We start from the raw sequence: 21,836 nt of genomic DNA, 5'->3' as shown, positions 1-21,836 counted from the left end.
TAAGGGAGGCCTGGGAAAGGAGAAAGCCGTGGAGAGGGAGGGACTCGAAGCCGTGGTGAATGTCAGGTCAGCAGTTTTGGGTACAAAAGGCTCTGCACGGTTATGAAAATGGGGGGTTTTTCCAGCTACTTTTTCCATCGTGAGCCAACAGCACTAAAAATCCATCCCACCATGTTTTCCAAGGGCATAAATGGACATCATTCCCCTAAAACTGGGATGGACTGACGGGTCCATCGCTGGGAAACAACGTCATAAACGTACATTTATATATTAAAATATATAATATGTCAATTTAGTGACGTTTTAATATGTATTTATATGTTAAATCTATAGAAACCCACAAAAGGCAGGGCATAGTTCTGCAACATTCTCAATCCTGAATGGTTCTTTATCTCATAGACACAACCTATTTTTTATAGCTACAATTTATTTATACATATAACTGATTTTATACACGGGTTTATATATTTTCATATATAATTTTGGATATATTCATACATCTACATAAAAAACCCACAAAGGTGGGTCCATATTTGCAACCTTGAATGGGTCTTTATTTTACTATAATCATCTTATCCTGCCCTCCCTTAAAAAATGCCATCTTTGTAAAGTCACACAGCCATTCCTCTGCTGAGTTATTAACATGAACATCACAAATTATCCTGTAAAGGCAACGATTTTTAACCCTTCCAGCCCTGCCAGGCCTGAGTGGGTGCATTTATATATTCCAAGTGTTTCTGCTCCCCGGATCATCGACCGCAGCCCCTGCATTAAAAATGCCAAGCGGTTTTTAGCGCGGGCTCAGCGTGGCTCGATGCCGTGCTCTTCGCGTGGCACTGAGCCCTTCCTAGGGGTCCTCCCTGTTCCACCTCCTCCCTCCTGCTCCAAAAAATGAATCCAAACCGTCAAATCTTTCCAGGGACTGGAATGAAAGAGTGGTTTGGCAGCAAAAAGAATGGGGGGGGGGGGGGCGGGACGGGGACATCATCACTCAAGTTCCAGCAGAAGTCGGGAGACTGGCACGGGGTGGGGGGAGCTATTTCAAGTGGTAGCGCTGCCATAAATAAATAAATATTGGCAGATCGTGCCAGGATCTGTTGGAAAGGGCAGGCGGGGAACACAGGGCACATTCAGGAGCCCACGGAGATGATTTAGGCAGAGCAGATGAAGCGTCACATGTACCTTTTTTACATGTATCTCTTGGCTTTCCTGGGGCTGAGCCTCAACATGTTTGTACACAGGAGGACATCTGCCCAGCTTGAGGAGGGTTCTGGGCTTGTTTGCAGGGTTGCAGGAGTTATTTGATGCCTGACAGCACCATTTTCCTGGCTACGGAGAGCCACGCTCAGGTCTGCAGCTACAGCCACCAGAAGTGACCACCTACATCTGGCTCCTGGGTGGGCAGTGGGAAAAACCCTCCCATCAGAAGGTCCCAAAGCAGGTCCCTCCAGCAGGAGCCAGAGAAAAAAGGATCCCAGTGGCTCCTCCCCTTCTGGAAAATGCTGTGTTGAGAATTTCCATCTGTCCTAGTGAGAATCGTGGGTATGGCACCATTCCTGCAAAACATTTGCACCAGGAAGCCTCTTGACACACAGACAAAGTTCCAAGGGAAGGGAAAAGCATGAATTAATTCCAGCAGGACCTGACATTTAGAAGAGGACGTTAAACAGGATCTCCAAACAAGATTTAGGCTTGGTTTTCAGCTTAAGTACTTGCAGCCAAACCTGAGATTCGAAAAGGTCTCCTCAGCCACCTGGCGCTGGAGATCCCAACAGTTTCTAACGTTTCCTTCTTCAACCTGAAACCACCACACCTCTGCTCCTGCTCTGCACATCCAGAACCAAGCAGGCAAACAATCCCCTCCTGCCAAAGCCCCTCCAGAGCCAGCAACAACACATCACAGGAGACTCCACCACCATCTCCAGAGGCAGCTGGAGCATCCTTAAAAAACCTACTCCCAAAACAAGGCTGGGAGCTTTGTCATTAAAGCACCTGGGAGAAAGGAACACTCAGGGATTCTTCCACAGTAGCCCGGTGGCCAGAGCTGCTCCCAGCTAATCCAAGTTTTTAACATGGCCAAAGCTTCTCCCAGCTAATCCAAGTTTTTAACGGGTCTAAGTCCACGTGCAGCCTCAGAGACGAGAGTTTAGCACAACGCTAAAGGTTGTTCTGGATAGGGACGTGTCTAAAAGAAACGCAAAGTCCCTGTGGCCAGGACAGCATCCCACAGGTGAGGTCCTACCTCTGCCACCCAGCAATTAAGGAATTCCCCTGGGAGCAGAAGGTGCAGGATTTTGGCCCCCTGTGCTGGGATGTGAACACCAAGCTGATGTAAAACCCCCACGCAGACACCAAGGCAGGGAGTGGCACCATGTCCTGGCTCAGGCCAAGGCACGAGGGACACGCCAAGCAAAGGCCAGGTGGCTCTGGGGGCCCTGGGAGGGTCCCCACGAGGGTGACAGGCGTTACCTCTGCATCCTGGACATCCTGTGCAGCTCCATGTCGTCGCTGCCGCGGAAGCCTTTGGCAAAGGGGTTGTTCTCGATCTTCAGCTGCGTGATCTGAAAGGGAGGAAACACAACGGGGTCACCACGAGCCCAAGGCATGGCCTGGGAGAGAGGGGATAGTGGTTATTAAACCCAAGGCAGGCGGGAAGGGGGGGGAATCCAGCTTGCAGGAACTCCAGTCGTCCCTCAGTTCACTGACCACTCCAGATGGGCCTTTCCCTAGAACGCTCCACGAGAAAAATATCTCCTGTCAACAACCTCTCGCTTCTCCCAGAACCAACACGTGGGACTGCACACACACATTTTTCTCTGGAGAAAATCTGCTTTCTGAGAGTTCCTACTTTCATTTTGCTGTTGGAACAGAGAGGGCTCCACTTCTCAGAGGACCAGGGATGGAAGTCTGAACAAATCCCAACAAGTATTTTCTCATCAATGCACAGGCAAAACCAAAACCTCACCTCTCAGAGCCTGCACCCTCTCTCCCAGACCAGAGAACTTCACCCTTTGGGTGTTTCAGACCAGCTAAATGTGCTCCAGGTGCTCTACATCTGCCACCCTTCCCCACACCTGCCAGCACTGCAGGGACTAATTACCTGAGTTACCTGGAGGGTGACTGACTTCACCTGTAACCTTCAATCCCAGGAGAATTCTTTGTCTCCCCGTTTATTCCAGTTTGCTCACTAAGTGAGCTACCTTGAGAATCTAAAGTTTAGTGGGATTAATCCACTGAGACTCAACTCCTCTTAAAACATCAGCATTGAACACTTAAAGCAGCTGCTGGACAGAACAGGGACTCTGCTGCTCCAAGAGCTCCCATCCCCTCCTGCTCTACTTCTCCTGAGGGTTTTGGTGAGCAGGGGTCGTCATTTAAGCCAGTATTAACTGGGGACCAGCAACACCCTCAGCTGCCCCGTGGGTCTTGTGAAAATTCACTCTGCCGTGCCAAATCTGATGCAAATGCTTTGGTGCCTTGGCAGAACAGGACAGAGCCTGGATCGGGTGTGATATTGCTGCAAAGCCCTAAAAGTTGGGCAGAAGAGAGAAAAGTTCCCTTTTTTTCTCTTTTCTCCATCACTGCCTGGCAGTCTGAGCCCTCAGCAAGGAATCGGGAGAGACACTTGCCCAGGAGTGAGAGACAGGCCCATGTTTGCCACTGGAGGAACTTGATGCTCTCACCACGTTTTGTGGAAACCCCGTCCTTCCTTCCTATTGAAAGTTGGCCAGGGGGAAGGAAGGAGCTCGGGATTCATGGAGGGAGAACAGAGAGAGGTTCATGTTCACCTAGTCAAGCACAAACAACCGGGCCTACCTCCCTGCCAAAATCCAGAGAGCAAAATCTGGCTCGCCCAGAGTCAGTAGCAAACCTCGCCAGGTGTATGCACAACCAGATTCTTTTGCTCTTTTCTTGTCTTTTTGCATATTTTTTTCCAAGGGCCATTTGTTTATTTGCCATTTTTGCCTCATTCAGCCCCGAATCTCTCCCAGAGCCCCCCACCACCCTTATACTTATCCCAGGGGCATTCCCATTAAATCAGGACCATACTCAGCACATAAACAAGCCCTTTGCACGGTTTTTTTTGTCCCTCATTTCAGATTTCAAAGAGAAGGGTAAACAAACAATCTTTTGGGGTCAATCTGCCAGCTGAGCCATTCTCCAGCAATAAAACAGAGGCACATTCTGTAATTAAAAGCCCCGAACTCTGACACAACCAGCTGTGTATTTTGCAAAGCCTATCGGTTTGGAGGTGGTGACTCTTCTAGAATGAATAATAGGCATTATTCAACATTTTGAATGTTCCTGAAGCCCTGTAAATGTAGGAGTTGTCCTCCCTCGCCGACCCCAATGGCAATATTTGCTCACATAAGTGAAGTCCTTCAGTGAGCGAGGATTTACAGGATTGGCACCGGCGCACAAAGGCACAAAGGGCCGGATTCATCCCAACCCGACCGAAGGCATTTTAACCAAGGCGCCTGCCCTGGGAGCCTCAGCTCGCTGCTGGAATCCAGGAGGGAGATGGGGACTGCCAGAGGGCACTGGGGCTCTGGGCTGGCTGGCAGTGCCCCCACAGCTCCCCAGTGCTCTCTGGTCACTGCAGGAGGAGCCAGCAATGCTCCAGCCCCTCGTGTAAGCGCCGCAGTTGAATGCCCTGTTTGACTCTTCAGCCTTTTAATCACCCACAAAACATCAGCCAGAATATCAAAATGGGACCTCAGTATTGCAGATCTGTTGATTTAGGAACAGAGAAGTCCCCTAAGCCACGTGAGGAACAAGCAAAGGTGTTGATGCTGGTGGCCAAAAGTCCCAAGAGAATCACGGCCAACTTCAGCCTCATTAAAATCAGGGACCTGCTGGATTGAAGGCATCTGAAAACCAGGGACTGCAGGTTTAGAATTCACTCTCAGACCTCTGGTATACTTCAGATGGATTGGAGCTTCCAGAGCAAAGTTTCCCTGGGTGACGACTCATGCCATCAGGCACCACAAAGCCAGGAGAGCCCGAGCCAGATTTAACAGAACTGCACACAACAAACTAGAAAATAGAGAAAAAGTTGGTGAATCCCTGCTTTAGCAAACAACCTGAGGAAGATATTTTGTTTGGCCACTTTCTGCCCGACTTCCAAACTATTTCAGAGGTGGAAAAGCAAACGCAGGGGTGGAAAAAACCTTCTTCTGGATCAGCTTTGCCACAGCGAAACTGAGTTTAATTGACTATAACTCATGGGGGGGGCAGGGGGAAGAAAAGCTGTCAGAAAGTCAAATGACAATTACCTCATGAAAAATAAACCAAAACACAACGTCCTGCGAGGTCATTAAGACGGAGTGCCCAGGGCTGAGTTGTACAGCACGGGTTCAATAAAACTGAAGGGCTTTGTTTGCGTGTTTGCTACCGAGGGAAACCAGTGGCAAAGCCCCCTCCTGACCACTGACTCCCTTGGGGATGAGAACTTTGCAGGGGGAAGCCTCCCAGGTCTCCACTTTGCAGGGCTTGTCTGACCTGTGGGTTCAGCTGGACTTTAACGGGAAGCGACAGCTCCCGGTGCAATCCCTGGGCTGCTCTCCTTTCTCTGGGCTAATTGGCCACAAAGCTCTTCTGCTGAGACCTTTCCAACAGTCTTTAGCTCCAGCATGAGAAAATTTAGCTTTGCATCGAGTTAGGCCGAGAAAAGATGCTTTAATTTTCTTCCCTTTTCCACAGACATGTATTTATGTGGGATTTGTGGCTGAGGGCTCATGTGTATCGTTATGGCCAAAATCAAAACTACCCTTTTGTATTCTTTTTTGTCAAGAACTTGCCGTGATAAGATTGCTCTCAGTTCTCACTTTAAAAGTTGGAACAAAGTTACAACTTTGTTGGGGATGATGTGCTCCACACCAGGTGCACTGGGCTCTGCTTTATTTACTTACTTTGCTAACTACTTCTTTGTTTTTTAAGCACTGAAGCTGAGGGAAAACACTTCACCCTGCTCTCTTTGGGCTCTTCTGAAACTGAGAAAGGCTGGGCATTCTGGAAAAGGACTGCAAGGGACAGGGGTCCTTAATTTGTGAGTTCTCTCGGGTCTGTGCCACTTTGAGAACTTAAAACTGATTGGGAGGGAAAAAACATCAGCGTTCGGTGATGAAGAGGTGCAGGTGATCACCCTCGAGCACAGCACTCCGTGGGGATCTGTGTTCTCCCCGCCCTGCAGGTGGCCATGGTCCTGCTCAGGGTGGCAGAGGGGGACCAGGAGCACCCGTGCCACCCTGGAGCTGGCAGTGCTGGGAGCCACGGGAGGCTGGAGAGCACAGAGCCCTTTTCTTTCACCCTCTCACGTAGCCCAGATGGAAACCAAGTCAGGATGGAGGAGAAGCCAAACCAGAGGAGTGGGAAGGAGAGAATGAGATGAAGACAAGGTGCCTGCTGAGCCCACGGACATCTGGGCCAAGCAGAGCAGCTGGATGGGGAGCTGGGACTCGGAGCCCGAGGCAAAGGCCAGGAGAAGGGAGGAGAGGGGGGAGCTGCTGGCAGAGGGGAGAAGATGCCGAACCTAAAGCCAGTGAAGGAAATGGGAGGGACTGGAGGCTGCTTGGAGGTACTGGGGTGAGACAGAGGGGCTCATTGAGGAGGCTGCTGGCTGGCCTGGGACACGAGGATGAAGGATGGGAAGAGACAGACCTGGCCTGGTGTTTTGGGGGAAGGAGGTGAGGCTGCAGGCGGGGATGGCACTGGACGCAGAGGGTGTCCTTGCCAGGCTTGAGGAGAGGGGCTGCTTTAGGCCCAAAAGGGTCCAGGGGCTCGGGGCTGGCCGAGCACCCCATCGCAGGGCTGGCAGGGAGCAGGGACAAGGCTGGGCACCGAGGGAGACAGGGCTGGTTCGGCCACAGGCTGTGAGGGACACGAGGCCTCTGGAAGGAAGCTCTGTCCCCCCGAGGCCTGGAGCAGCACCAAGATTTGAGAGCAGGGATGTGAGGAGCCCCAGAGAGGGTCGGAGAGAGAGGAGCGGCTCCCTGCCCTCCTCAGGTGCCCGAGGGCTGCACAGAAGCCACCAGGCCTGGTGAGGAAGAGGAGCTACATGGCCTCACTTAACCCCAGGGAGCCCTGTCTCTCTCAGCGCGTGGGGGATCAGAGTCTGCCCTGGGTAAGGAGAGGGGCTGTCCCCTCTTGCCAAAGAGATGGAGGGACACGGGGGCAGTGACCCCAGGCTGGGCAGGGAGAGCTTGGGGGCTGGACAGAGGAGCTCCGCGAGATGCCAGCCAGGCCACCACAGTGGTGGCACCTGCCAGCAAAGACGAGGAAAACGGAGCTCTCAGGAGAAAACACCCCGAGCCCAAGGACTGCCCGCGTCCAGCCCTCAAACACGGTGACAGGAAGCCCCATGCTCAGAGGGGACCTGCACAGGCAGCTCCCCAGCACCCCCAGGACGGAGCACCAGCTGGCCTGGCCAACGCACCGGCATGATTTTAGCGCTGGGTCTTTGCAGGGGAAGGAAGGATGACCCTCTCCACTCAGAAATCCCACCTGACATCATGGCAGACCATGCCCGGCCCTGCCCCTCTGCTCCACACAGCATTTTGGGGTGCCTGTAGCATCCAACCTGGGACTAACGTTTCCCTACAAGAACTTTGGCTACCAAGAATGTTAAATAACTTAGGGTGGGGGGAAAAAAGTCAGCATAAAACCGGATATCCTGAGGGGGGAACCAATATAAAGCCCGAGTCCAGCTAAGGGGGAAAGTAGGTTGTAAAAATTAATGAGAATAATTGTTGTGAATTCTTGCTTTTGAAAGAAGCCTCGTGAGGGCAGAACCTTAATTATTTCTGTCTATTAGGGTTCATTTCCTGGTCCTAAGCAGAGAGCTCATACCTAATAAATACGGGCCAGGAACACAATGATTTAAGCTACAGCAAAACGGTGCCTGACTGCAGGGGAAGTTAATATTTGGGAATCAGCCCAATTGCAAGCACCCATTGTGTAAATGGCGAGGAAATGAAATGTGCATGTGACCTTTTTTAACACCTCGATATTTCTGGGGTATTTCTAAGGGGAGGGGGGAGGTGCTCAATGGAGCTGCTGACAACCGCTCTGAAAACTTCACCAAAACTCTCTTCATAGCTTAAGCCTCTCTTTGGGGAGTCGGGCTGAGGAGAGGGAGATCCCAGGGTGCTTAAATATCTTTTCAGGCTGTCTAAAATACCAGGGGAAATAAGCACAAGCCCTACATTGGGATTGCAGCTGTGCTCTTGGAATAAATTGAGCTATCTGGAAGCAGGCAGGTATTTCTGTAAGCTGGGTAAGCATGGACTCAAATGCATTTTGGGGTGAGTCACACAATTAATTCTGTAATAGAATTCAGCTATAACAGAGCTCTTGAAACCTGAACCACGTGCAAGGATGAATTTGTGTGTGTAAAATACAGGGGTGTATAAAACTACATGTAAAACATGTCGGAGGCTGGATGGGAAAGTTGGCTTTAGGTGAGGGGTGGAGGTGAGAGAGAAAAACGGGGAAAAAATAAGCAGTGCCCTGACAGCAAGAGCTGGGGATGCTCCACGGATCAGGGGCTGGCATCCTTTGTGGCAGGGGGAATGCAGCCTGTGTTGCAAGAGGAAAATCTCATTTTCCAAGCAACCTCTCAGCTGTGAAAGCTGAGCTCAGGCTTCTGCTGGTGGCAAAGACCCCACTTGTCACCCAGCTCAGCTGGAGGCTGTTCCTCCTCAGCGTCTCCATCAACCCCAATATCGCTCCCCATCTGCACTGGGCCAGCCTACAGGCTTTCTTCCCTTCCCTGCAGGGAGATGCCATTTAGGGACGATCACCCCCTGGTTTGTATTTTTGTCTCTGTCTTTCCCAGTTGGGATTTTATCTCGGGGCTACAGCCACTCTTCCTCAGTGCCCCCCCGATTCCACCAGCCCAGGGAGGAACGTGTGTGTCAGGGGGGAGAGGGCTGCCAGAGTCTGTAAAACGTGTGTGGGGTGTGTAAAATGTGTCGTGGTGGGTGCGAGTGTCTGCTGGGCCGGGAGCGTGTGTGTCTGTGGGGATTCCCGCCTCTGCCAGCGCCTCTGCTCTCACAGAGATGTCATTTCTTATCACACAGATATTGCTGATTTACAATCAAATATTCCTGCTCCTCCTAACGTGGCACTTTTCCCAAACTACTGTACTCACATGTTCCTGCTTTGCTTTTGTTTTCTTTGCACGATCATTTCTCCTATAAACCAGCCCCATTTTCCTTCAAAGGGGAGCAGTTCCATTCTCGTCTGTTCTCTCCTCGGGAAATGCCTTTAAAGCAGGCAGTGTGTCCTATTTTATTAACTCCCACTTCTATTAATATTATATTCTTTCTCCAAATCCATCAAGCAGAAGTTAAACTTGATTTTATAGCATCCACAGCGGAGTTATAATTTAAGGCATAATTTGGCAAGGACTCAATTTGGATTCGGCTTGCTTGTCCGGGCCGTGCCAGCAGCTCCTATTTTAAAGGGCAGGGAAGTATTTTCCTTTCTCCCTAGTTATGGTGGAACACTCTTTCTTCCCCAGCCCAGCTCTGCTCTCTGCAACTTGCTGGTCAGCTGATGGAGGGAGGAGATGCAATTTTTTCACACAGGTTTAGGAACCCGCATTTCCAGGAAAGCATCCAGGATTTCTTTGGGGTGCTAAATGACTTTTCTCTGTTTGAAAAGCAATTATTATATCGGCTACAAAAGAGCCATCCTACCTGCCTGTGAGTACAAGTTTACATGTGATTAAGAGAGGAATTTGCTTATTTGCTGAAAAAAATTGAGTTTTCATGGTGCTGTGGCCTAGAGAGGGCCAGTGGGCAGTGGCGAGGGACAGTTGGCGAAAGACATCCCTAATCCATCTGTGGAGAACCACCCTGCCCTCAGCCCTCTGCCTTCCTCCTCCTCCTCCTTCCCTGCTGGGTGAGGAAGCCCAAAACCAAGCAGAGAAGGAGAGGGAGCAGCGGGCTCCTCACAGAGGGGCAGCAACAGCACGCCGAGAAAACCCTCATTCCACCCGACCCTTTTCTGTTCCAGCAGAAGACAAACCTATCCCGTGGTTTTCGTGCTTTGTTTGCCTGATCTCGGGAGCTGAGCCTCCCTTTCCTGCCCGGGCCTCTCGGCTGCCGAGCCCGCAGCCCCCCGTGGGCAGCCGGGTTATCAGCGCCCGGCCGCGGAGGGGAGCGCCCGGCTCCCTCCTCCAGATTAGGAGCCTTTGACCCACGGGGAGGGGGGAAGATAAAGCCAGCTTCCTCGGTTGGTCGTCTCCGTGCGAGCAAAGCGTCCTGGTGAGCTCATTCCCCCTCCCCGGCTCGCCCCGAGCCCTGGCTTTGGATGCTTTGTGTGGCCAGGAATAACAGAGGGGATGGGATGGGGATGGGAGGAGAGGAAAGGGGAAGGGAGAAGAGGGAGAAGGGAGGAAGGAAAAGGACAAGGGAGGGGAAAGGAGAAGAAGAAAGGACAAGGGGAAAAGGAGAAGAAAAGGAAGGTGACAAGAAGAAGAAAAAGAAGGGGGAAAGGAAGAGGAGAAGGGGAAAGGAGAAGAAAAAGAATGGGGAAAGGAGAGGAGAAGGAAGGAAAGAAAAAGAAGGAAGGAGTGGAAAGAAAAAGGGGGAAGAGAAAGAAGGGCTGAAAGAAGAAGTAGGGCGGGAAGGGGAGCTGAGGCCCTCAGGAAGAGCAGCGGGAAGAGGGAAGGAGCGGGATGCGGTTTGCCGGGGCGGGGGCCGGCCCAGCCCCTCACCTTGTGGTTTTGGTAGGAGGTGACGGCGATGAAGGCGGTCTCCGGGAAGACGTGGGTGCAGAAGGCGGTGTTCTTGGAGCCGAAGCCGTTGTTCTCGTCCGCTTTCACGATGTGAAGCCGGGGCTGGTATTTGTGCATGGAGTTCAGGATGATCTGAGCACGGGGAGAAGGAGAGGACATCCCGTGGGAATGGAGGGGGCACAGCACGGCGCGGCCCCTCCCTTCCCCGGGGAGAAGGACAGGGACCAGCAGGAACCCGCAACCCCTTTCTCCAAAATCTTCTCCCTCTTCAGACGAAGGGCACACACTGAGGTGCTGGGGCAGGGGGACGTGTGTCTCCAGAAACCCCCCCACCCAGGAGCCCAGCAGGGCCCGGAGTTGCTGTCAAAGGTGGTTCCTCACCTGCTGCCCCCAGCCCAGCCCTGCTCTTCCCTCACAAACCCCCGGGGCCGCAGCTGCTCCCTCCACACGTACTGGAGGAGCAGGGCATCTCAACCCCCCCATCCTATCCCATCCCAGGGGAGTAAAGAGGGAAGAAAGAGCGAGGGAAGAGAGCTGGAGGGATTTGGGGATTTATGGATTCAGGGACATTTCTCCCCGCCAGCCACCCGCAGAGGATGGGAAGCAGAGGAGGGTGGCGGAGCCGGGAGGGGAGGACGCGCTGTGCTCCAGATAAAAAGCGGGCCCTGCTCGGTACCGGCTTAATCTCGGGGGAGGACGGGGGGCGGCGGCGGGGGGCCCTCGGGCCCGATAATGACTGCCGGACCCTGGCGACAGCGAGACGCAGCGCGTCCCGCCGCCGCCTCCCCCGTCCCGGGGGTTTAAGCAAATTGCTTTGACATCCAGGAAAGTCGTAGACATCAACGGTGAACGATCTAATGGTTTTTAATTTCATTACAGCGACTCTAATTGAGAGGCTCCTGGCGCAGCTCCTCCTCTGAAGTCCCTTATTGTCCCCTCAGCGTCTTCGGTTTGTTTAGAGGGACTTTTTCCCCAGAGCCGCCTGTTCCCAGCGGGGGTGCCTGGCCCCGTCCCCCCGGGCCGGATCCCCCCCTTCTCCCCAAAAGCACCCCGGGGGTGGGACGGGTTCCCCTGGCTGCACTGCTGCCCTCCCTCTTCCCGCAGGAAAGGTCCTGATCCCTGGAAAGCGCCCCTCGCAAACCCCTTTGCCAGCAGGTCAGGGTAGAATTCAAATAAAATTAGAATTATAAAAAGAAAAAGGAAATCAACCCCCGCAACTGGAGGTGCAAAGGAGCGCTTGGGAAAGGATGCTCGGCATTGGGGTGGGCTGGGGACTCTGCTGGCTCCTCTCTCCTAAACCCCTCTCAGTTCTTGGCGACCACGTGGGCGAGGATTTAATAGCACAAAATTTATCATTAAAAAGCGAAAGGGGGAAAAAAAAACCAGCTTGGGAAAAAAATGAAACTGAAGTGTTGAAACGAGACTGGAGAAAAAGCCGCCCTTGGAAAGGGCTGGCGGGATCTGGATCCACATATTCGTTCAATTATATGTATATATACATTTTTATAGATTATATGTATACGTATATTATTCATACACGCACGTATATGCTCAGAGGAACTCGCATCTTTGGAGACCTTCGAAGGAGGGCTGTTCCTGGCTGCAGAATTCACACAAATTTTCACGGCCCCGCGAGTCTCGCAAAGACCTTTTTATGCTCAAGAAGTTCTAGCGGGATTTCAATTTTTCTAATTGTCTTTAATTATTGTTAGTTTTCCTTTTTTTTTTTTTCTCCTCTTTTTCCTGATCGAGGCATCCGCGTGGTTTTAGCTCCTATTGCCTCCGCTAATTATGCCTGATTGATTTTACCTGTTAGGCAAATTCCCGGAGGCAGGGGCGGATTTTAACAATCCGGGACTCGCCACGCGATTAAAATCGGGTACCAAACACTCAGGCCAGGAGAGTTTCACGCACTCGCGAACTCCAGGCCCCGGGGGTCTGTAACCAATTCCCACGAAATAAACCCGGGTTTAAGGTTTATGCTTCTGGTTTTGGGGGGGTCCTCATTGGGGTCCATCCCGCTCTCTCAGTGGAGGAAATACCACCCCAGCAACCCTGGATCTGGGGGTGGGGGACACCCCACGTGGGTGCTGGGCACGCCCGATGCCCCCGCCCCAGCCCTGGTACTCACATGTCCGAAGGGATCGAGGTGGTTGTTGGTGAGTTTGAGCTTCTGGAAGGAAACCAGCTGCCTCATCCAGTGGGCACCGGTGGCCGGGGAATCGGGGTGCACGTACAGCCTGCCGGGCATGGCCGGCTCTGCCTTGCCCGTCACCGACCTGCGTGGGGACACGGGGCTGAGCTCCGGCCACGGGGGGACGGTCCCGTGGGCTCCTGCTCCCCGTCCATCCCATCCCATCCCCTCCCGTGGGCTCCTGCTCCCCGTCCATCCCATCCCCTCCCGTGGGCTCCAGCTCCTCATCCGTCCCCTCTCGCGGGATCCCTCCCACTCAGGTACCCCGTGCCTGGGGAACAGGCATTTCCAGCCCCGCTGGCTCGGGGAATTCCTGAGCTCTTTGGCACCTTTCCCGTCGGAGATGGCTCTCGCTGCTTGCCCGTTTAACCCCATCCTTCCTCCTCTCTCTAAGTCACGGCACTCGAGCCAGGGGCAAAGAACAAATCCTTAAAGATTCTTCCTGCCCGGAGATATTCCCTTCCTTAATACCACGAAGCCATCAGCTACACAATAGCAAATAATCTCATCGTCAAACAGGATTCGTTATCCTTCACTAATTGCGACACAATTTCTCCGGTTTTTTCTTTTTTTTTTTTGGATGCATTTCTCTCCCAGGGACTGTGCTGCGCTCAGGTGAGGCTCCTGCAGCCCAGAATTTTGCATGGAAAAAGAAGGACGAGCCGCTGATTGAGGGAAACCTCCCACCCGGACAGCCCAGAGGTCTCGTCCCTCCCCTCTCTCTCTGTCTCTCCCCACGCGTGCCTACCATTTATTATCTGCGAATTTGTATCTGTGGTCATCCGCTGGTACGATATCCATCAACAGGATGTACTTGGTTTTTGGATTGAGTCCAGTGACCTTCACTTTGTAACTGGGGAACATTCGCCTGTTAAAAATAAATAAATAAATGGATAAATAAATCAATAAAAGCGGAGTAGCAGAGAACATCGAGTTTGCCGAGATGGTTCCGTGTGCGTTTGGGAGGAGGAGACGCCGGGGGGGGTCATTTAACAAAAGGGCGACGCCGCATTCCCAGATGGATCTTCCCGAAAGGCTCGGGTGCACCCTCCCCTCGGGATGCGGGACATGGTTGGGTGCTGCTGGGTCCCGCTCCGGGTCCCAGCCGAGGCGAACCGGGTGATTTCTCAAAGCAAAATGCGAATTTCGAGGCTGGCGGGTTTGTTTATTCACCTCCTCGTCTATTCGCATTTTTACTAATCATCTGTTTCACCAAAGTTTTGCATCTCCGTTCTTTGAACAAATCCAAGCGTGAGAACTTTTGGAAGCCAGTTACTTCCCTCCGTCCATAAACCGCTGGAACAGGAGAGGAAATTTGCCAAAAAAAGTTTTAAAATAAAAGTTATAATATAGATACTTCTATTAAAAATTGTATTTATATATCTTCCTACAACTGTGCATATTTATAAAAATACGTTCTCATATATCGCATATACAGAAATATAAACACTTCAAAATGCGTTTATATGAACACCTTGATGTTCTAGGGACAGATACAGAGGAAAAAACCCTCCACGCACTCAGGTGTAAGAGAAAATCCGTGAGCAGCCGTGTGACCACCCCGAGACGCAGCAAAGACACCTGACCAATCCTTGGAAACCCTCGGATACACACAGGGCAGGGGCTTTTCGAAATATTTTCCATTACTGCAAGGCAGGCACTTAAACCGCCGCTGTTATTTTAGTTCGAGCTTTCCAAATATTTAAAAATAAAGCAGATGAAAATGTAGCCCTGGACTTAAAACACGCATAAACAACAAAAAAAAAATCCGAGAAAAAAAAGGGCCCCACACCTCTAAAAATACCGCGCTCTTCTCCGAGGCTTCGGGGTCTTATCGCTGCCGTGGGGCACCTGGGCCGGGCTTTAGCGCGGCTGTAAAAAGCTGAAGGGAGGCGAAAAGCGCCCAACGAAGGAAGCGGGCGCTGGACTTTAGGCTTTAAGGGAGAGGACACCAAATCCCACCTGGAGATTCACTTGGAACTCCACCGAGAACACCTGAGCGGCAGGAGCAGGGACTTCTCCAGCAATAAACACGGGGAATGAGATAAATAAGGAAACCTATCCCGCATCTCCCCTCGAGCCCTTGCCCTGTAAATGTCTGCTTTATTGCTCTCCAGATGAGATCTCTGTCCGCGGCAATGTTTGTTTGAAATTCCTGCAAGGTGGTTTCTGTCTCCCTTCGAGAGTTGGAAATTTTTTTTTTTTTTTGGCCCTGTGGACCGGGTTTTTTTTCGAGAGATCCCAACTTCATCCCCCCCACACCATCCCACGTCCCCTTGGCCACAAAGCCCTTTCAAACCCATTTTTGCAGCAGCGAGGTTCAAGGGGAAGGCGAGATCTATTCGCTAAAACTTTATCCAACCAGCTCGATATTTATTTTTCCCCTCCCTCCTCAGGCAAATTTTCGAAGACCACAACAAATACCAGATGACAGAGCAAAATGAAAGTTTGACGCTGTGTTGTTGATCGTGTCCCTACAACCTAAAACTATTCCTACACGTGGAGGGTTCCCCCCCTTTCCTCTAAGGATTCTAATTGAAAATCCCAACGAAAAATCCTCCCTCGGGCTGCCCCCGATTTGTCGATAGGACTGGAGAGACTTTTTTACTGCGTTTCTCTGGCCGCTCTTCAATTTAACAACCCTCCACCACATTAATATCAAGGATACTGTTAAATCCCCTCAAAAATACCCACGTCCACATATAAATATCTGCGGATCAGGTTTACTGAGCCGGTCATGGAATCGATTAGAACTCCAATAAAGTTGGATTTGCGAGGCTGTGTATTTTTCCGCACACCCACGCAGATAAACACCCGCATAGAAATGCCCCCACATGATATTTATTTGCGGACGCATCTATCTCCGCATCTAAACAGCTTTGTTATCTCTCTATAAACAGTGGCTTAAGACCGCATAGACTTTTAAAAGGGGTGAAGTGGCTGTGCTGGGAATATTCGCCCCAGAGGGAGAGAAAATAATTTTAAAACTCTGTAAAATGGCATAAAACTTCGGGGGAAAAAAAAAAAAAAGCAGAAGGGCCGAGGGGCTCTTTAAATAATAATAATAATAATAACAATAATGGCCCAGCGAGTTGCTCTAAACAAAGTTGGCTTTTTGGCCAAGTGGTTGCAACTCGCGTTTGCCTGGAAACTTTCCAAAGGCCTGAAGTCGGAATTAATGATCCAACTGCTCTGGTTAAGAAAGAAGCCAGAAGAAACAGTTTCTGCCGCGTCTCTCCGGGCTCTCCACGGCCGGGCAGTGGCACACATACGGAGGGGCTCGGACAGGCGAGATGTGACCGTGCTCGTGCCAGGGAGGTGCCCAGTGCCCCCATCCAGGCGGGTGTGTCCCCGCCGTCGCCGCAAACACGAAGGGCACCGCGGAGCCCCCCGCTCTTACCTCCCGGCCTTCGTTATGATCATCTCCGTGCCCACTTCGTGGAACTTCAGCCACAGCTCGCGTTCGTGCAAAAACACCTTGATGCCCTCCATGCCCTGCGGAGCGGGGAGGCACAGAGCGTCAGCCCCGGGAGGAGAGGGGGCAGCCCCGTCGGAGCGGCCGGGCCCCGCACCGCCCCGCCGGGAAAAGGCCGGGCTCTGCGGGCCGGGGCTCGGGGCATTCCCGGGAAAACCCTGCCGCAAAGGCGGCCGGCAGAGGATTCCAGGCCGGAGCGCGGGGATGCTGCTCAGGGCGGGCCTGGAGCGGGGTCCTGCGGGCCGCGGGGCTCGTGGGGCGGGGAGGCGATAGGAGAGAGCCCCCGGAGCCGGCTCCAACTGCATCCTCCCAGAGAAATCTCCCGGCGCTCCGGCCCAGCTGCTCCCAGAGGCAGCCGGAGGAGATTTACACCCTCTCACGAGTGATTACACTCCCGGCTGCGCTCTGCAGGCTGGAGCGGAGTAGGGTGTCACCCTGCTCCCCTCGCCCCCTTCCTTGCTCCTTCCCACCAGCTGCGATCCCCACGGTTGGGGCAGATGCCACCGTGGGGACAACACCTCCCTGCCCCGGGCTGGGAGGCACAGGGGACACCCCCAGCCAAACCAAGCACTTCTTCCCGTCACTAAAAACGCAGCCGAAGCGCCCCGTCAAACTTCGGGGTCGCTTTCCAAACGCCCCCGGTGGCCCCGAGCCCGCGGTGCCGGTCCCAGTGCCCACCCCGGCCCTGCCAGAGCAGGGGGTTCATCGGGGGGTACCTGCCGGGGACAGGGGGGCTCTACCCGGGACCCCACAGTGGGGATCACGGTGGAAAATCCTCTCTCCCCGCATTTCCCCCGCTCCACTCCCAGCGCTGCCGGAGCCGGCGGGGGCCGAGGCCGGCTCCCAGCCCGGGAGCTCCCGGCACGGGAAGCAGAGGCCGAGGGATGGCTCGGAGCGCAGAGGTCCCGCACGGGAGCCCACGCGTGTCCCGGCACACGAGGGCTGAGGGAGGGGATCCCAAGACCCCCGTGGCACTATGGGGGTGCCCACGCAGGACAGCCACTGCCTGCCCTGAGTGCCCGCTGCGGGTGTGGGGCGTAGCTGCGCCCGCCTGGGTGTGCGAGGGGCGCAGATGGGTTTGTGTATATATATAAATATAAAATATATACATTTCTATCTTAGATACGCCCAGCAGGAATCTCCCCTCCTTGTGTGTTCTCCCGTGCCTTTGCACGCTCAGGCGAGGACACCCGTGGGTGCTGCTGCGGGGCGGCTTCCCCTTGCTCTTATTTCGGGTCCTATTCCCTGCCTGCCCCTCCGCACCCCCCAGATCTCACACGGGCACATCCCCGCAGGTTCAGCGCCTGAGCACGACCTTAAATAACACTAAAGCAGGATGAGGCCCATGGCCAGGTGAGGCTTCGCCCTCGCGTGGGGCCTAAAGTAACCCAGCCACCCAGCTGGGGCAGGGAAAAACGCGGAGAAAAGGGGAAAATACCAACAAAATTAAACAGTGACGGGGTTGAAGGAGAGGAGCATGGGTGCTTACCTGCTGGGTGAAGGCTGCTTGGGGTGAGGTGGGCGACTTGCTGGTGGCCCCGAGCTGCGTGTCCTGCTTGGCTTCAGCCTGGAGCTCCTTGGCCTCCGAATCCGCGGGCGTGCTGGGGAGCCCGAAGCCTTCCTCGCTATCCGCCATGTTACGAGCTTCCTTCGCCGAATCCCCCACTGCAGGCACACATCGGGAGAGAGCAGAGATAAGAGACGCACAAGTCAATGCTGACGTTTAATAAAATATAGATATTTCTACAGCGGGCTGGCTCCGAGCGAGCGCAGCGCCGGCCGGGGCTGCCCCGACAATGCCGCCACTCACTTCGGCTGCCCAGGCAGGGAGCGAGGCCCTTTAACTTCGGGAGAGGGAGAAATAAAGACTTTTATTTATTATCGCAGCCCGCAAGGGATGATAGGATTTGGGGGGGGGCTCGAGGGGGTGGGGAGGGAGGGGAAGGGGGAGGCGGTATTATTGAATGCATCTTTTGGAGAAGGTAAACAGCGCGTTTTAGGGCTGCCTGGCAGCACGCGGGGAGCGAGGCACGCGAGGGGCTGTGGGACAAGCAGCTCATCGCACAAATGGCTCTGGAGGTCGGGGGCTTCAAGGTGGGGGCTCCAGAGCCTCCCCGAGGCTTGGCCACCTCCAATTCCTTCGGGCTCGCTGCGGCCCAGGAGGGTTTAAAGTCCCCACTTTGCTCCCAGCGAAGTGGAAGCTTTCGCCCCACAGGAAAACACCACTGACACACGAGGCCACTTCTCGCACCCAATTCCCAAGGAAAACTCAACTTCTTGCACGTCTTATAAAAATTGAAACATTTAAAAAGCCTGTTCTTCCCTTACCCCGGGCAGTTACAAGAAAAGCAAAGGGTGGACGAGGAAATGAAAATATAAAAGTGCAAATAAATCAATCGGACAAACACTGTGCAAGGTAATGAGGACTCGGGCTGGTGAACGGGGAGTGGAATTGGGGCTGGAGTGAACTAAGCCACAACATTTGGGATAAAACTGCACCAGCAGAGAAAGCGAGCTTTAAAAAATACATGGTTTATATCTGATGCGAGTAACCGCAGTGAGTTTTAAAAGCTGTATTTTGAATTAGCTTTAAAGGCTCTATCAGGAATGGTAAAAGTTTCATAGCAACACAAAAAAAAAAACCCAAAAAAGATAAAAGCAATTGAATTATCTGCTAGGTTTTTATTGTTCTTAAGGAGTTCAGAGTTTTAAGAGCTTAAAAAAATATATTTCTTGCGTGTTTCAAAGAAGGGGATTCAGTTTTGAAAGGCCAACCATATGGAGGCAATATTGGGTTTAAATACATGAGAATGTTTTTTAAATGAGTTCTTCGCCCTGCAACGATATTTGAAAGCTGTTAAGAATCAAGCAGAGAGCGCGAAAAAAAGGCAATTCTCCTTTAAAAGCGAAGGAAATTTGGGAGTGGGAAGGAGGGGGGAGAAAATGCTCTTCCCCGCTAGTGGTGGGTAACCCGCACACGCACGGATCTGTGATTTAAAAGGACAAAAAGCCAAGGGACTCCAGGTCCGCACCTCTGGAGCTGCAGCTCGTGCCCGGGCACGGCCCGTGCCCAATCCCTGCCTCCTTCCCTCCCTTCCCAAAGTCTCTTTTCCCAGCGCGCACCAGCCAGAGACCCACGGGCGAAGCGAAAGCGCTGCGAGCGCGGAAAGTGCGCGGAGCGCTGCGGGAGCCGCTGCCCCGGGCCCGGGCCCAGCCCGCGGGGCAGAGCCGCAGCTCCAGGGACCTTTTAAGGCTTTTCTCTTCCCCTCCTCCTCCGCTTTTTTTTTTTTTTTTTCCCCGGGCTGTTTGGTGTCTTGTTTGTTTGGGTTTTTTTCCTCGGGAAGCGCCGCTTATGCATTTTTTAATCGATTTCCCTCCAGCTTGGAGCTGTGACTCCCCCAGAGCTGGCAAGGTTAGGGGGTAGAGCGAGGGAAAATAGTAATAACAACCCCTAAAGCGTGTTTATTAAAACAAAGAGGGACCCAGCCATGGCAGCGCAGCCCAGCCCGGCGAAGCCTCCCCGATGCTCTCCGCGCCCAGGCATAATTAAGCAGATATAAAAATAATCATAATTTTAAAAACAGAGGGTGTGATGACAAAAAAAGAACCCCACAGCTGAGAGCATTTGGCGATCCGTGGCTTCTAATTTTTTTTTTTTCCCCTTAAAAGAGCTTCTGAGAAGAAATGGAGCTTGACAGAACCAGGCCGCGGTGGCTGGATGAAAAATGCATCTCGCTTTGCTAAAGTAGCGCCAAGTGGGTTTGCGGGAGGAAGAAACACAAGGGGGGAAATGAAAAAAAATAAAAATAAAATCAGCACCCTCTGCTTTTGTTCCGGCCTCGCCCCGGGCCCCCCCAGCCCCACGGAGAGAGCAGCCCCCTCTCCTTCCCCTGCTCCCCGCGGCTCCCGAGGCCTCGCAGCTCCTCGGCAGCGGCGATTTGTGGCTCCCGATGCCCCCGGGCAGCCGCTCTCGCTCTGCCTCGCTCACGCACCCGCACACACAGAGGACAGACCCCGACGGACAGACATGGCAATGGAAGAGCCGTTACCTTGCTTGTTGAATTCCATGCACTCAATGCATCTCCACATAAATAATGTGTGGGTCTATTTCCCCCGTTTGCAATGGAAATTACAATGGGATCAGGCTTCTCGTGTGCATATTTCCTTTTATTTATTTATTTGCGGATCAGCATGTGAAAACCCAGCCTGGAAGAAAAAATTCTATCCAACGCAAGCCTGCTTCTCTCTCTCTCTCTCTCTCTCTCTCTCCCCTGCTCTCTCCAAACACTTCCAGGTTGTCAGACGCACTAGAAAGGATCCTGAGACCAAGATAAAGCCCCCACCCCCACCCTTTTCTCAGCCTGATCTGATGCAGTTCTCCCCAGCCCGCTCTTGCTGCTGCCCACCTAAAAATAATTTAAAAATTTAAAATAGTAATTAAAAAAAAATAAAAAAGAGAGCGAGAGAGCAGAAAAAAGAAAACAGCACCCTCTTGGGAAAAAAAGAAGAAGAAGGAAAAAAAGTTTCGGCCGGCTGGTAACCCCCGCTCCTCCGGGCAGGGTCGCGGCACTGCCGCTGTGGCTGCGCGGAGCCGGGCGCGGAGCGCGGAGGAGCCGAGCGGAGCGCGGAGGTGACGTGGGCTCGTCCAGCTCCGTTCGCCAAGTGCCGGGACCCGCTGCCCAACCAGCTGGGATCCTGCTCCGGAGAGACTCCCTCTCCCACAGCCCTCCCTCCCGCCCCCCTCCCCCCCAAACCTCCTTTTCCAGCCTATTTTTCTGGCCGGCAAACAAGAACAAGGCACAAAGACAATCATCAAACTCCCCAGCAACCCTCCCCCTCTCCTTTACCTCCTTCCCCGCTCCCTCCCTCCTTCCCTCCCTCCCTCCTCCATCCATCTCTCCCAACCAAAGAGAAAATTCAGCGTCTGGGAATATCCTGCCCCCCCCACCCCCAAAATAAATCGCTGGCTCCGCTAACCTCGTACCACCCCCAGTTCCCCCCTCCCGCCCTCAAAGGCAGCCCAGAGGTGTGGATTTAAACCCAGCTCTAAATTTGCTGGTGCTCACAGAGGCCTTTTATTGGGGGGTGTTCCCCCAAAATAGCTTTCCCTAACGGGTACAATCCCCCCCCAAGAAACCGCGTCGGAGTGGGACCGAGACCCAGCGAAGGTGGCCCCGGGGTGTGCGCGGGGCTGTGGCCCCTGTCCCCGCTTGTGGCCGCGTCCAGGCTCCTTCCCCTGCCCTTTCCCATCCTCTTCCTCACCCCTGGCCGCGCTGCCACGGCCGAGGGCCGCAGCCCCCCGGAGCTCAAATAATCAACCCGTCAGCGAGGAGCGGCGCTGGGGGTTTATCTGCATCTTCCTTCGCTCCCTCTCTTTTTTTTTTTTTTAATGTATTATTGGGAGGGTAAAGTTGAATAGGTCA

At 53.1% G+C, this 21,836-nt stretch overlaps 1 protein-coding gene across 1 annotated transcript in view; it reads right to left on the bottom strand.

The window, feature by feature from the left end:
• The window catches only part of TBX5 (T-box transcription factor 5), a 38,880-nt gene extending 17,810 nt beyond the window's left edge, over positions 1-21,070 (bottom strand). Inside the window, exons 1-7 of the mRNA XM_039561383.1 lie at positions 20,463-21,070; positions 17,903-18,078; positions 16,339-16,433; positions 13,687-13,806; positions 12,876-13,023; positions 10,724-10,876; positions 2,470-2,561 (exon numbers count right to left, since the gene is read on the bottom strand). Of these exons, the coding sequence (XP_039417317.1) occupies positions 2,470-2,561; positions 10,724-10,876; positions 12,876-13,023; positions 13,687-13,806; positions 16,339-16,433; positions 17,903-18,078; positions 20,463-20,502 (824 nt within the window). The 5' untranslated portion in view covers positions 20,503-21,070. The remainder of the gene's footprint in view (positions 1-2,469; positions 2,562-10,723; positions 10,877-12,875; positions 13,024-13,686; positions 13,807-16,338; positions 16,434-17,902; positions 18,079-20,462) is intronic.
• Positions 21,071-21,836: the final 766 nt, after the last annotated feature.

Source organism: Corvus cornix, chromosome 15, assembly GCF_000738735.6.
Source record: "Corvus cornix cornix isolate S_Up_H32 chromosome 15, ASM73873v5, whole genome shotgun sequence".
NCBI lineage: Eukaryota > Metazoa > Chordata > Aves > Passeriformes > Corvidae > Corvus > Corvus cornix.
This window is presented reverse-complemented; position numbering and strand designations above follow the sequence as displayed.